The sequence below is a fragment of the Nycticebus coucang genome, chromosome 4, assembly GCF_027406575.1.
Source record: "Nycticebus coucang isolate mNycCou1 chromosome 4, mNycCou1.pri, whole genome shotgun sequence".
Classification (NCBI taxonomy): domain Eukaryota; kingdom Metazoa; phylum Chordata; class Mammalia; order Primates; family Lorisidae; genus Nycticebus; species Nycticebus coucang.
The window spans coordinates 18,667,469-18,681,511 of record NC_069783.1 but is presented as its reverse complement, the minus strand read 5'-3'; the positions used below and the strand labels follow the sequence as shown (position 1 = coordinate 18,681,511).

At 34.2% G+C, this 14,043-nt stretch overlaps 1 protein-coding gene across 10 annotated transcripts in view; it reads left to right on the top strand.

Annotated features, from left to right (window-relative positions):
- PUM2 (pumilio RNA binding family member 2) overlaps positions 1-14,043 on the top strand; it is a 100,454-nt gene that overhangs the window by 79,001 nt on the left and 7,410 nt on the right. For 8 of the 10 annotated variants that reach the window (XM_053587490.1, XM_053587489.1, XM_053587493.1 and 5 more), the window contains 4 exons: positions 6,112-6,379; positions 8,221-8,350; positions 10,123-10,257; positions 12,840-12,977. In XM_053587490.1, the coding sequence (XP_053443465.1) occupies positions 6,112-6,379; positions 8,221-8,350; positions 10,123-10,257; positions 12,840-12,977 (671 nt within the window). The remainder of the gene's footprint in view (positions 1-6,111; positions 6,380-8,220; positions 8,351-10,122; positions 10,258-12,839; positions 12,978-14,043) is intronic. The other 2 variants (XM_053587498.1, XM_053587494.1) reach the window with 1 other exon arrangement.

Sequence of the window (14,043 nt, the reverse complement as noted above, 5' to 3'; positions counted from 1 at the left end):
TGCTTTTAGTGATCACAAGCAGTAGAAACATGTATAACATATTTATTTTGTATTTTTGAATACTTGATTTATAATTTGCATACAATGTTGGCTTTACATAGTCATGAAATTTGCCAATTTAACATGTTTATGCTGTTTATATTAGCCTATTGAAATGATGAGGAAGATGATTATACCTTTAACTAGGATCACTTTTATTTTTAAAATTATTGTATCCTTAGTCCTTCCTCTAGCAAAATTTTATAGTACATAGTTAATAATAATTAGAGAATTTTTTTTTTTTTTTTTTTTTTGTGGTTTTTGGCTGGGGCTGGGTTTGAACCCGCCACCTCCGGCATATGGGACCGGCACCCTACTCCTTGAGCCACAGGCGCCACCCAAGAATTTTTATATATTATACCTCATGTAATTTATATTATACCTCATGTAATTTCAATCATTTTTCAGATTTAAGAATGGCCTATGGCATTAAATGTTCTCCAGGAAGCATAGCTGAGTACAACTGAAAACTTTAAGTGAATTATTCAAACATTGTGGTAAAAACATTCAGTGTAATTACTAGCTACACTTCCTTGAGTAAATTACTTAGGTTCTCAAAGCCTGTTGTCTCACAAATAAAGTGGAGGTAGATTACTAAGAGGATAGATAGCATTCTCATATAGCAGTGTTACAATAATGTGTCATAAAATAATATTGCAAGCACTTGAAAGTGTAGCAAAACACAAAGATTTTACTTTAAATGCAGTATTTACATGCAAAAACTTTTAAATCCTGAGAAAAAATGAAAAAAAAACAACACACATTTGAAATATTGTCTTGTACCTTCAGTCAATTATAATGATATTTCTGTCCTGTATTATATTTATTTCAGCATTCACTGTATGCATGTACTGTATTGTTTAAACAAGTAACATTAAGTATTTCATGTACCAGATGACTAATAACTTCAATTTTTTTTTTTAAAAGACATTTATACTATTAGGCTAGGGCTGCTATAACAAATTATTACAACTAATGGCTTCAAACAAATTGATTCTATTCATAGTTCTAAGTCTAAAATCTAAGTGTCAAGAGGACCAGGCTCTGAAGGCTTCTGGGGAACAGTTTTTCCTTGCCTCTGTCTACTGGTGGTTGCTGGCAATCCTGGGTTTTCCTTGGTTTCTAGGTGCATAATGCTAGTGTATGCTTCCATTGTCACATGGTATTCTTCTTGTGTGTCCCTATATCTAGATTTTCTTTCTCTTATAAGGACACCAGTCATTGGATTAGAACCCACCCTAATCTAATATGACCACCCCCATTTTTACTTGATTACATCTGCAAAGACCCTCTTTCCCAGCAACTTTACTTTCACAGATAACAAGGGATTAAAACGAAGATAGCTTTGTTGAGGAACATAATTCTACCCTGTATTGTCTGACCTCTTGTTTCCCAACTCTAGGTCCCAATCTTAGCCAGTTGGATGATGGATAGAAGCTGGAAGCACATAATAGAACAAATTGCCTCAAGTGGTTGGCGTATATAGCATTTTCAGAAATGACTTTTTAGAGAACATGGTTCAACACAGTATAGTATTTTATGCAAAATTTGCCTATCACAGTGTTCGGTGTAGAATATTCAATAAATCGTAGCCTTTTTTAAATTGTGTATAAGAAGATAAGAAGGCCATGTTAATATGCAGATAGTAAGCTCAGTTAGGTTTAAAGATAGTTGCCTTTTTATTTTTAAGCAAGGTAATAAGTTACTACATTCCATGGACCTTCACAGTGAAGCATAGAAACATGTAACCGAGATTCATGTGCATATTGAGAAGCACTACTATAAAGTGTTTCTCCCACTTTTCAGCTTTAGGTTTTCCTATTAAAACCAAGCAACATATACAAATAGATGTAGTAATAAGTCGTATTATCCATGATGTTACAGTCTACCCTTGAGTGTTAGAATACTTTTTTAAAAAAGTAATCTGAGAAAAAATACTCAACTGAGATTAAGTAGACCTCTTTATGGACTAGAAATAAGTAAAGTTGGGTGGCGCCTGTGGCTCAGTCGGTAGGGCACCGGCCCCATATACTGAGGGTGGCGGGTTCAAACCTGGCCCCAGCTGAACTGCAACCAAAAAATGGGCGTTGTGGTGGGTGCCTGTAGTCCCAGCTACTCGGGAGGCTGAGGCAAGAGAATCACCTAAGCCCAGGAGTTGGAGGTTGCTGTGAGCTGTGTGATGCCACGGCACTCTACTGAGGGCCATAAAGTGAAACTCTGTCTCTACAAAAAAAAAGAAATAAGTAAAGTTAATGCTATGATTTACCTGTCCTAATTTTAGTCTTTTCCCAGCTACTCATCCTGTCTCTTTGATTCTTTGCCTACTGCAACTGACTAGTCACCTTCCATTATCATCATCATACTTGGTGAGATTTCCAGAGCCTTCCCGTCTGAAACAGGCTCTTAACTAGGTGTTTTCTGGCGTCTTGTATTTCAACTCTAGCAGACCCCAAATCCATTTATTTTCATTTTTATTTGTTCATTAGTAGTTGAAAACCTATGAAATGAAGCCTTAAATTATCTTGATTCTAATTCATTAGCCCCCAAACATTGCTATCAGAAAGCCTTCAGGTAGATTGTTTGAAAAGATTATCAAAAAGTTATGTGTTGACTAAGGCTCAGGTATCTATTTTTAAAGTATGTCTGTATTTGATAGATGGAGAATCTGTCATTCCAAATTCCAGGGTAGGAAATAATGAAATGTAAAAGTTAATCAGATTTCTTTATTTTTGGTTGTCTAAGTTATGTTTTTCTTCTTCCTGTGTTTTTCCCAGTACAGTCTGCCCTCCTGATCCAAGGGTTTGGCATCTACAGAAAGTCTTGGGATGCAGGACCCGCTGATAACAAGGGCCAATAACTATAGCACTTGAGCATCCACAGATTTTACTGTCTTATAGAATCCTGGAACCAGTCCCCCATAGAAAACAAGGGAGGACTCTACTTTTGACATTTAATAGTGAAGGATTCTAAAAGAATGAACTGCTTTAAAAAATTAATGAAAACTTGAAAAATCTTACTATTTCAAGCATGAACTTAAAAGGTGTTTGCCCTTATTCATAAGTGAATGTGAAAGATACATTTGTAAACAGCATTTAAGGGTGGCGCATGTGATGAACTCTGGCCTAAGCGTCTGGCTGATGGTCCACATCACTTTTAGACCATAGAGACTTCATCTGTGAAATTAACTAATTTTGTCATAATTTATAACTTAATGGGAAAATGGCAAAACTAGTTTTAAAAAATCCAGGATCTCCTTCACCAGATGTGCCAGGTGTTACCATTTTACCATGTTGGCCTTATCTTTCTCTCTTTTTGTCACTCTGCCCAACTAAAGTTATTTTTTTTTTCCTGATAAATTTTGAAACGAAGTTGCAGGCATGATGTCCCTTATTCATAAATACATCATTGTGTGTTTCCTAGAAAGTCATGAATTTCATATAAACAACTATCAAAATCAGAGAATTAACACTGATACACTATCAAGTCAGCCAGCTTTATTCAGTTGCTGTCGGTTGTTTCACTGATGTCCTTTATAAGAAAGAGAGGGAGAGAGATGGATTGATTTAGGGCCCATTTGAGAACCACGCATTACATTCATTTGTCACAGCTCTATATTCTTGAGCTGGTTGTGAATATTTTATGACTTTGACATTTTTGAAGAGTGTAGGCCTCTTTCACAGAATGTCTCTTAATCTTCAATGTCTCTTAATTTCAAGAGGTTTTGGATAACCTGCTTCAATGTTCAGACAAATTTAAAATCTATATTACATTCTGGCTTTATTTTGCTTATTTACTTTGTGTGGAAAGGTATCCTGTCCTGGATGACATTGATTTTTCAGTTTGATAATTAAGAAGATCTCCTAGAACTGAAAGTCTTAAGTAATTTTTAAAACTCAAAGCAGTTTAGCATTATTTGATGGTTGTTACACTGACAGTACATCAGTTTAGCATTGGGAGCTGATAGAATAGAATCAATATCTAGTGAAAGAAATTACTGCTAAATATTGGAAGGTACCAAATAAAACGGGCTTGCTCATTTCCTAGGGTAAGTATGTATATTGAATTTCATGTTGAAAATCTTTAGCACATTAAGGGTAAGAGTAGGCCTTATGTTTGAGGTAGTGATAAGCAATGGCATAGAAATTATAAAGAACAAGGGAGAGAAGATCCGCACTTAAGATGATACTACTAGGAAATCTGTGTGAGAAGTCAGTTTGAAACAATGACTTAAAAACTAGATTGAAGGTTTTGGAGGATGCGCTCTAACAGATGCTGTGTAGGTTTTTATCATAAAGTAGCATCATCAAATGGCTTTTGAAAGGAAAAATATAATTGATAACGTATAAGAACAGATTGGCATGATAAGCAAAACACCCTTACCCTACAAAAAGGAAAAACACTGGCAATGTGTGGGATGCAGTACTACCCAATTATAGTAGTTGTAGAAGTCATCTGAATTGTATTGTTAAGGAATCAAATAGGCTAGTGATCATTTATTGTTATGAACAGTTCGTGCAACTATATAAAAAAAGAATGGGGAGTGGAAAATTTGGTAGTAATGAGATATAATTGAAACACTGAACTCTTTGACATCTTGAATATTATATATGGGTGCTGAGATAGTTATAGTTATGTAGAACTGAAACAAGCATTTGGTGGTAGTGATTTTGATGTATAATATGGCATTTTAAATTACACTTTTTACGAGATCTTTTAGCACTAAGCCATAGGCAGTTGATGTTACATAAAATGTGCCCTCTAGTTGTCATTCTGTAAATATTTGTTGTATACCCACTTACTGTCTGCTAGATGTTATTATAGATGCTGGATATCTAGCATGTAATTAAACATAATAAAGGGTGTCCATAAAGTTTGTGTGCACTTTAAAGTAGTTTTAAATTTTAAATTGCACCTGAACTTTATGGACACTGTATTATGACACACTGGAGAAGGAGTTGGGGATTCAAATAAATAAATGTATGATATGATGTATATAATGCAGAAAAATTAAAGTAGGGCGGTAGGGACAGAGAATAAAAGAGGAATGCCCTAACCCAGTTATCCCTCTAGGATTTTAACTTATACTGCTCCCTGTCTTTGGAATTCTTTTTGGCCTTTAATAGCTTTGCACTGACAGTGTGTCCTTGGGATCAGCTATACCCTGTGGCCTGGATTGTACTATATAATAGCACTACTCCACATAGAATTAATAGCACACAGCTGGTGCTTTTTGTTTTTCTGAATTACTAAATCTGCATTTTGTAATTGTATATACATTTTTCTTTTTTAAAAGGACACTGTCAAGTACTTTTAAACTGTTATTTGTAATAAACACAATTTCTTGATTATTTTTGTTTCTATTGATTACCCTTTAATTTTCTCATTTCAAATTAAACATGTTAAAGAGGCTTTTTATTCATTTAATAACTGCTATTTATTACTATTTCTTGTCTGCAAAATAAAGCATTTTTATGGCGAATATTTTCAAAATTTTTTTAAAAAATATTTTTATAAAATAGTGTATAACTTAGATTTGATTTATCTGCTATTTTGGGTCTTTTTTCTTCAGCTAATGGATGAACTAAGAAATGATTGTCTTTTACATAGAAGTATATATGACTTAATGTACTTTTAATATCTTCCTCAAAATATGGATTTGACACAATGTTATCTCATTAACTGCAAATGAATTTCAAACTATTTCAATGGCTTAAAATCTCAGTTTGCTAGCTAAACTTGCTTGTTAATGTAACTAAAGATTTTGTTGGTTGTTTCTGTATTCTGGTGTTGCTTTGAGTTGATATGATATTCGATCTTAAAATTACATTTTAGACTAAGCTGCCAAAGAATAAGTAACAGGTTTATTTCTCTTGTTTTCTAGTCTTTTTTTTCCATAGGGCCACATACATTAAGTATGTGTGTGAGATTTTTCCTTTTCAATTTTAATTTCCTGTCATAACAAATAGGAATTAGGGGGGGAATATTTCTTTATTGATTGAATTTATAGATTAAGTAACTTTTATGAGGAACAACTTTCAAAAATACTTGCTGACCACAGCTGCTTTGTTGTAGGAGGACTGACAAATGGTAGTGGTCGATATATCTCTGCAGCACCTGGAGCAGAAGCAAAATACCGAAGTGCTTCAAGCACTTCAAGTCTATTTAGCTCCAGCAGCCAGCTCTTTCCTCCTTCTCGGCTTCGGTATAATAGGTCTGATATTATGCCTTCTGGCCGCAGTAGATTATTGGAAGATTTCAGAAACAACCGCTTCCCAAACCTTCAACTTAGAGACTTGATTGGACATATAGTTGAGTTTTCTCAAGACCAGCATGGTTCTAGGTAGGTGATATTTTCTACTTTTTTTATGGTTTCACAGTTTTATTCTATGAGAATATTTTTATAACAAATGTAGCAGTGCCTGCTTTTTCCACTTAACTTTGATTACATTGGCTCTGAATTACATTTGTACACTTGAGTTTCCTGATGAGTTTATCTTAAAAACAATAGCGATCTTAAATCCTTTTGTATTGCTTTATTGTTAGTATTTAGAGTGACTTGGCTTAGATCGAAATAATTTCACATTCCTACAGGAAAATTTGGTGCCCTTTTACATTAGATAGAATGCTTGAGAGATACAAGTGAATTAGCATTCTCAAGATAGGAAAATAGAATACTAACACATCAGTAAATTTAAGATGTTTTCCTTTTTTGTGGTTTTAAGATAAACTAGAAAACGAATTTTGCCTCCCCCTAGAGTCATGTGTCATTTAACAAAAGGGATATATTCTAAGAAATGTGATGTGCAAACATTATAGAGTGTACACAAAGTTAGATGGAATAACCTACATATGTAGGCTTTATGTTACAGTAACCTGTTCCTCCAAGGCTACAAACCTGAATACTGCAGGTAGTTATAACACAAAGGTAAATGTTTGTATATCTGAGCATAGAAAAGTTTGGTAAAAATACAATATAAAAAAATAAAAGGTACACCTGTATAGAGCTTGCCAGACTGGAAATGGTTTTCGGGTGAGTCAGTGAGTGGTGAGTGAATTTGAAGGGCCCAAGACATTAGTGGATATTACTATAGACTTCATAAAACTGCACACTCAGGCTACACTAAATTTCTTTTAAATTTTTTCCTTTAATAATAAATTAACCGTAGCTCACTATAACCTTTTTTTAAATGAAGAGTTCATAACGTTTTTACTTTATAAAATTTAAAATGTATTTTAATTGTTGATTCTTTGATAACACTTTAAAACACAAACACATTATAACTACACAAAAATACTTTCTTCCTTTGTATCCATATTCTTTAAGCTTTTTTCTGTTTTTAAACTTTTGTTAAGAACTAAGTCAAAGACATATTTGCCTAGGCCTACAAAAAGTTAGTCCCCACCCCTTGGGTTGCAGATGGTTACTGGTCTGTAGCCTTTTGGGAACCTGGCCACATAGCATCATAGCTCCATCTCCTGTCCCACCCCTCCTCCTGTCTGTGGAAAAATTGTCTTCTATGAAACTGGTCCCTGGTTATTGACTAAAATTGTTAATCAATAGGATTTTATCACTGTTTATGAAGTACATGACTATAGTTGGAAATTCCTTAAAGAGCAGCAAATGAACTTCGTATCACTCATAGTAGTTAGCTTAGTTTATTTGTGTTGGGTGAATTTTCTTTTATTATGTTCTGAAAGTAGATATTTTAATTTATTGTGTATTATGAATAATAATGAACAACCAGCAAAAATTGTGTGATTTTCTTGTTCATTTATTACAGTGTAACTAAACTAACCTAAGAAAGAGTAAACATCTTTATGTCCAGGTTTTGTGTGGGTCTAACTAGTAGTTAAGTTAAAGTATTACAAAGAGGAGGCAGTGCCTGTGGCTCAAGGAGTGGGGCGCTGGCCCCATGTACCAGAGATGGCGGGTTTGAACCCAGCCCCAGCCAAAAACTGCAAAATAATAATAATAATCATAATAAAGTATTACAAAGAAATGTTTTATAACTTTTGTCCTCCTTGTTCTCTATAGTATAAAGAATGTTAATATTATCTTTCAAAATAATTTTATTTGTGTGGGTGTATATGTAGAAGGGGGAATGTAATACTCAAGAGATAACAGATTTTGAAGACCTTGTTTTCAGCTTACTGTCATGGCATTTAAATTTTTTGCCATAGATTCATACAGCAAAAGTTAGAGAGAGCTACTCCAGCTGAGCGACAAATGGTATTTAATGAAATTCTACAAGCAGCCTATCAATTAATGACAGATGTTTTTGGCAACTATGTTATACAGAAGTTTTTTGAGGTAAGCATGTAGGTTGCCTGATAAAGATTTCATATATAGGATATATAAATAACTCCTAAAACTCAACAGCAAAAAGACAGATAACCCATTTAAAAAATGGACAGAGGACTTGCATAGACATTAAAGATAATACAAATAGTCAACAAGCCATGAAAAAATAGCATCACAATGAGATACCACTTACTTTACTTGTACTATAGTATGGCTGTGATCAAAAAGAAAATGGCCAACATGGTAGCTCCTACCTATAATCTCAGCTCTTTGGGAGGCCAAGACAAGAAGATCACTTGAGGCCAGAAGTTCAAACCAGACTGGATAACATTTCTAATAAAGTCAAAAACAGGCTTGGTGGTGTGCGTTTACAGTCCTAGCTACTTGGGAGGCTGAGGCAGTAGGATTGCTTTGCTTGAGCCCAGGATTTAGAGGCAACAGTGAGTTACAGTTGTACCACTGCACTGTGGCCTAGATAACAAAGAAATCCTACTTCTAAAAAAAAATAAATAAAATTTTTAAAATGGAAAACAACTTGTGTAGGTGAGTATGTGAATAAGTTAAAATCTTTGTACTTTTCTGGCAAAAATATAAAATGGTATAGCCAAGCCAAAAAAGGAGTGAAGTTCTGATAACATTCTGTAATATGGATGAACCCTGAAAACATTTAAGTGCAGTAAGTCAACTACAAAAGGACAAACATGAGGTTCCACCAGTATGAAATGTCTAGAAATAGCAAATTCATGAAGACATAAAGTAGATTTATGTCTGGGGGAAGAAGGAAAATAAGAAGTTACTGTTTAATGGGTATAGCATTTCTGTTTGAGGCTCTGGGAGAGATTTGGAAATAGTGATGATAGTAGCACAATAGTGTGAGTGTAATTAATGGTACTGAATTACATACTTAAGAAAGTTAAAATTATATTTTGTAGAGTATACGTATTTTATCGGAATATATTTTTTTTTGACACAGTCTTATTTTGTCGCTCTTGGTAGAGTGCCATGGCATCATATCTTAGAGCAACCTTAAACTCTTGCCTCAGCCTCCGCCTCCCCAATAGTTGGGACTATAGGCACCCACCACAACGCCTGGGTATTTTTAGAGATGAGGTCTCGCTCTTGCTCAGGCTGGTCTCGAACCCATGAACTCTTTCAATCCACTCACATCAGCCTCCCAGAATGCTAGGATTATAGGCATGAACCAATTTTAAAGATATGAGCCGACCTTAAATGAAAATTTTAAGGCTAATCCTAATGAATATTTGAAAATTAAATTGCTGATAACAAGTCTTAGGTGAACCAGTTAATGAATTATTTGGATTTATAAAGGTGTTTTATTTTGTAATTTAGCTTAATTTCAGTTTATAACTAAACATGTTTTGTAGGTTGACTTAATAGATTTTCACCTCTTACATTAGAATATAGTTTGAGAATTGAGTACGAGATTTTTACTGGTCTGAATATATGGCTTAGAAGTTTATGTATTAAAGATGAGGATTTCTATTAAGAATGAAGATGTTTACTTGTAAGAAGATGGTTGATCCTCGTGTATAATAACAGGGAAATTTTAGGTAGTATGACTTAACAAAAAGATAGTTAAATTATTATTAGAAATATCTCCAGGTCTGTCTTAATTGGCTTTTTTCTTAATATCTCCTCCCTACGTAATTACCAAAGGTGTTATTTTTAAAATAGATCTTATGGACTGCAAACACTGTCTCATTCAAGTTTAACAAAGTAATATGGTCACTTTTTATTAATATTATATTCTTTTCTGTCAGTTTGGGAGTTTGGATCAAAAGTTAGCCCTGGCAACTCGTATTCGCGGTCATGTTCTACCTTTAGCCTTGCAGATGTATGGCTGCCGTGTTATTCAGAAAGCACTAGAGTCTATTTCATCTGACCAGCAGGTAATTGTAAGTTAAGACAAAATTTTTGTATTATTTCATTGCATTTTTAAATTACTACTTTATTTTATAACCTTGAAATGACTGAAGTATTTCTACTAGACTAAAAGATTTTTTAAATGTGTCTCAAATAGTGCATTACTAAATAAAAGTTACAAAGTAGATCATTTCTAAATGAAAATTTCAGTACCTACTATGTGCTAAGCAGAGTACTAAATGATGGCTAATTTTCTAGAACAGCAGTTCTCAACCTGTGGGTCGTGACCCACAGGAACTGTATTAAAGGCTGCAGTATTAGGAAGGTTGAGAACCACTGTTCTAGAATATCAGAATGCATTTTACTATTTCTGATGTTTATTTGAATTGTATCTCATGTATTCTCTGTAAGAATAAAATTTTTATGGAACATTAAGGAATGTAAAAAATTTTCAGAAAGAATAAAGATTTTAGTACCAATAATTTTATTGCATTCTAGTTAAATACACATATGTAAATTTTTTTGAAATCTAACTCCACAGAAAAGTAACCTAACAATAATATACTCCATTCTTAGGAAATGAGAATAAATGCTGATCTACCAAATTTTTAAAATATACTATAAAGCAGCACTAATTAGTAGATTCTTATGTAAGCATTAACAGATTTTAAATATAAAATTAATCCCAAAGTAGATGCTGTTTATGCATGATTTATATATTATTATGAAAACACAGAGCAGCACCTGTGGCTCAGTGAATAGGGCACCGGCCCCATATACTGAGGATGGCGGGTTCGAACCTGGCCCCAGCCAAACTGCAACAAAAAAATAGCCAGGTGTTGTGGCAGGTGCCTGTAGTCCCAGCTATACTCGGGAGGGAGGCTAAAGCAAGAGAATCGCCTAAGCCCAAGAGCTGGAGGTTGCCGTGAGCTATGACGCCACGGCACTCTACCAAGGGCGACAAAGTAAGACTGTCTCTAAGAAGAAGAAGAAAACATAAAATAGTCAAGGAAATAATTATTTCTTAAAAGATAATGGCAGTTAATACTGGAAACATTAACTTAACTCTCATACAATAAAAGTAAATCCTAGAATCGAAAACAATAGTAATACAGGGATGGATGGGTATGTTTGTGTGCGTGTATACACATTAATCACAGTATTAATAATCTGTAAGAAGAAAGTACATTATTCCTCCAGAGGAAATCCTGAGTTTTAATGGCTGAGCACAGTGCCTCATGCCTATAATCCCAGCACTTGGGAGGCCGGGGTGGGTGGATAGCCAGAGTGAGACTGCCTCTCTAAAATTAGATGAGCGTTGTGGCAGGCACCTGTAGTCCCAGCTATTGGGAGGCTGAGGCAAGTGAATCACTTTAGCCCAAGAGTTTCAGGTTGCTGTGAGCTATGACACCATGACACTCTACAAGGGCGACAAAGTGAGACTCTCTGTCTTAAAAAAGAAAACAAAAAGAAGTCCTGAGTTTTAGAGTAATTGAAGATTATGTAACAATGGAGAAAAGAGAAACAAGTCTGGTTACTTAAAAGCATGGGACTTCTCTGCCACAATGTCTTTGATATTTAAAAATATAAAGCATTCAGGTGATGCCTGTGGCTCAAGGAGTAGGGCACTGGCCCCATACACTAGGGGTGGTGCGTTCAAACATGGCCCAGGCTAAAAACTGCTCAAAAGAAAAAAAAAAAAAAAAAAAAAATATATATATATATATATATATAGCATGGGGGCAGCACCTGTGGCTCAAGGAATAGGGCATGGTCCTCATATACCGGAGGTGGCAGATTTAATCCCAGCCCTGGCCAAAAACTGCAACAACAAAAAAATACATGTATAAAGCATTGGGAGTAAGTCTTAGGTGAACCAGTTAATGAATAATAGTATTCTACTTATTTGGATTTTAAATACATTTTATTTTGTAATTTAGTCCATTTTATAATTTATACCTAAACAACCATGTTATAGCTTGACTTAATAGGATTCCTGTGCAACTATGACAGAAGGTCGTCAAGAATGTCTTTCAAGGAAAGACAAATGTGAATACCTTTAGACTGAATATGTGTGCTTCATTTCTGCACAGTGCCATTTTTATTGCTCCAGTTAGGCACACAGATTGTCATGTCAATGATAACAGCTAGTAAGTTCTTTATTTTAAGAGCATTAGAAAGGAAGAACAAAAATGTCCAACAGTAATTCTTTTTTTAACAGGAATAATAACAAGATATGTGAAAATCACATAGACCAGATGTGCTTAATTTCTTATCTTTTTTCTATGCACTTGATAGACTTTCACAGCCATTAAACATAATTACTTTGGAGAGGATGCTAAGTAGGGCAAAAACATAGATACCTGAATTAGTTGTATTAGTTTACCTATTGTTAAGGATTAGTGAGTGATGTAGCAGTGAAGACAGCCTAACTATGGCAAATTCAGCACCATTAGGTTATTTCAACATGTATTGTTTACTTTATAGTCTTGCAAAATATGTTTTAGTAGTTTCTGCTAATTATATTTAAAGGGAAAATAATTTTTAGTGTGCGTTTGTATAATTTTACTAATTTTTATTGAGATAGTTATTTAAATGGCATCTTCTTTTACAGAGTGAAATGGTAAAGGAGTTAGATGGTCATGTACTCAAGTGTGTGAAAGATCAGAATGGAAATCATGTTGTACAAAAATGTATTGAATGTGTTCAGCCACAGTCACTGCAGTTCATCATTGATGCTTTCAAAGGACAAGTAAGATTGAGTTTGGGGTTCTAATTTGTAGGATGTGTTATTTTAGAATTTTGTATGTTAACACAGTTTTAGTAAGTCACAAGATAATACCTAGGACTGGCATATAAAAATTGAAGACTAAATAGTAAATGTGCATTAGTTTTTCCTCTTACATAGAGTTAGTAGATAACATCCTTTTTTTGAACATGCAAAATACAGAAATACAGGTTATGATCACAATATTTCAAGTAGTAAAGGTAATCACTCTTAGTATTATAAACTTAGCAAAGTTTTCCAGATTTCCTTGGAGAGGGAGTGGCACCTGTGGCTCAAGGAGTAGGCACTGGCCACATATACCCGGGGTGGCGCGTTCATACCTGGCCCAGCCAAAACAAAGATTTCCTTGGAGGATGAAGGAGGAAAGAAGACTTAAAATTATACAACAGTGTTTTTCAATCTTTTTTATCTCGAAGCACACTTGAACCTAGACTTAAATTTCCATGGCACATTTACATTACATTGATCAAAAAAAAAAATAATAATTGAAAATTATGTCATAATTTTACTGTGCTTTGAACTTCTTTCAAAAATAATTAATGATCTAGGGCGGTGCCTGTGGCTCAAAGGTGTAGGGTGCCGGCCCTGTATGCCAGAGGTGGCGGATTCAAACCCAGCCCCAGCCAAAAACTGCAAAAATTTAAAAAGAAAAATAAATAAATAAAAAATAATAATAATAATTAATGATCTTTAAAAATTTTCATGGCACACCGGTTGAAAATCACTGCTATATAATAACACAGAAAATACACAGCAATTAGTGATTAATATGTAGTGTATTAATATGTATAATTAATGGCATTTAATTATATGTTAAACTACCTTCCCTTTTAACACCCATTTATTCCCATTATTATGTACCCTCAATCTTCTGGTTATTAGCTCCTAAATTGAGTGCTTCTTCCTCCCTAAATGCCAGTCTTAGCTACCATGGTGGTCATATTGAATGTGAATCCATCACCCTTCTATTTTAAACTAATTCTAGGTGTTGTCAAAAACCTATCTGCCTTATAAAACCATTAAAAAATGT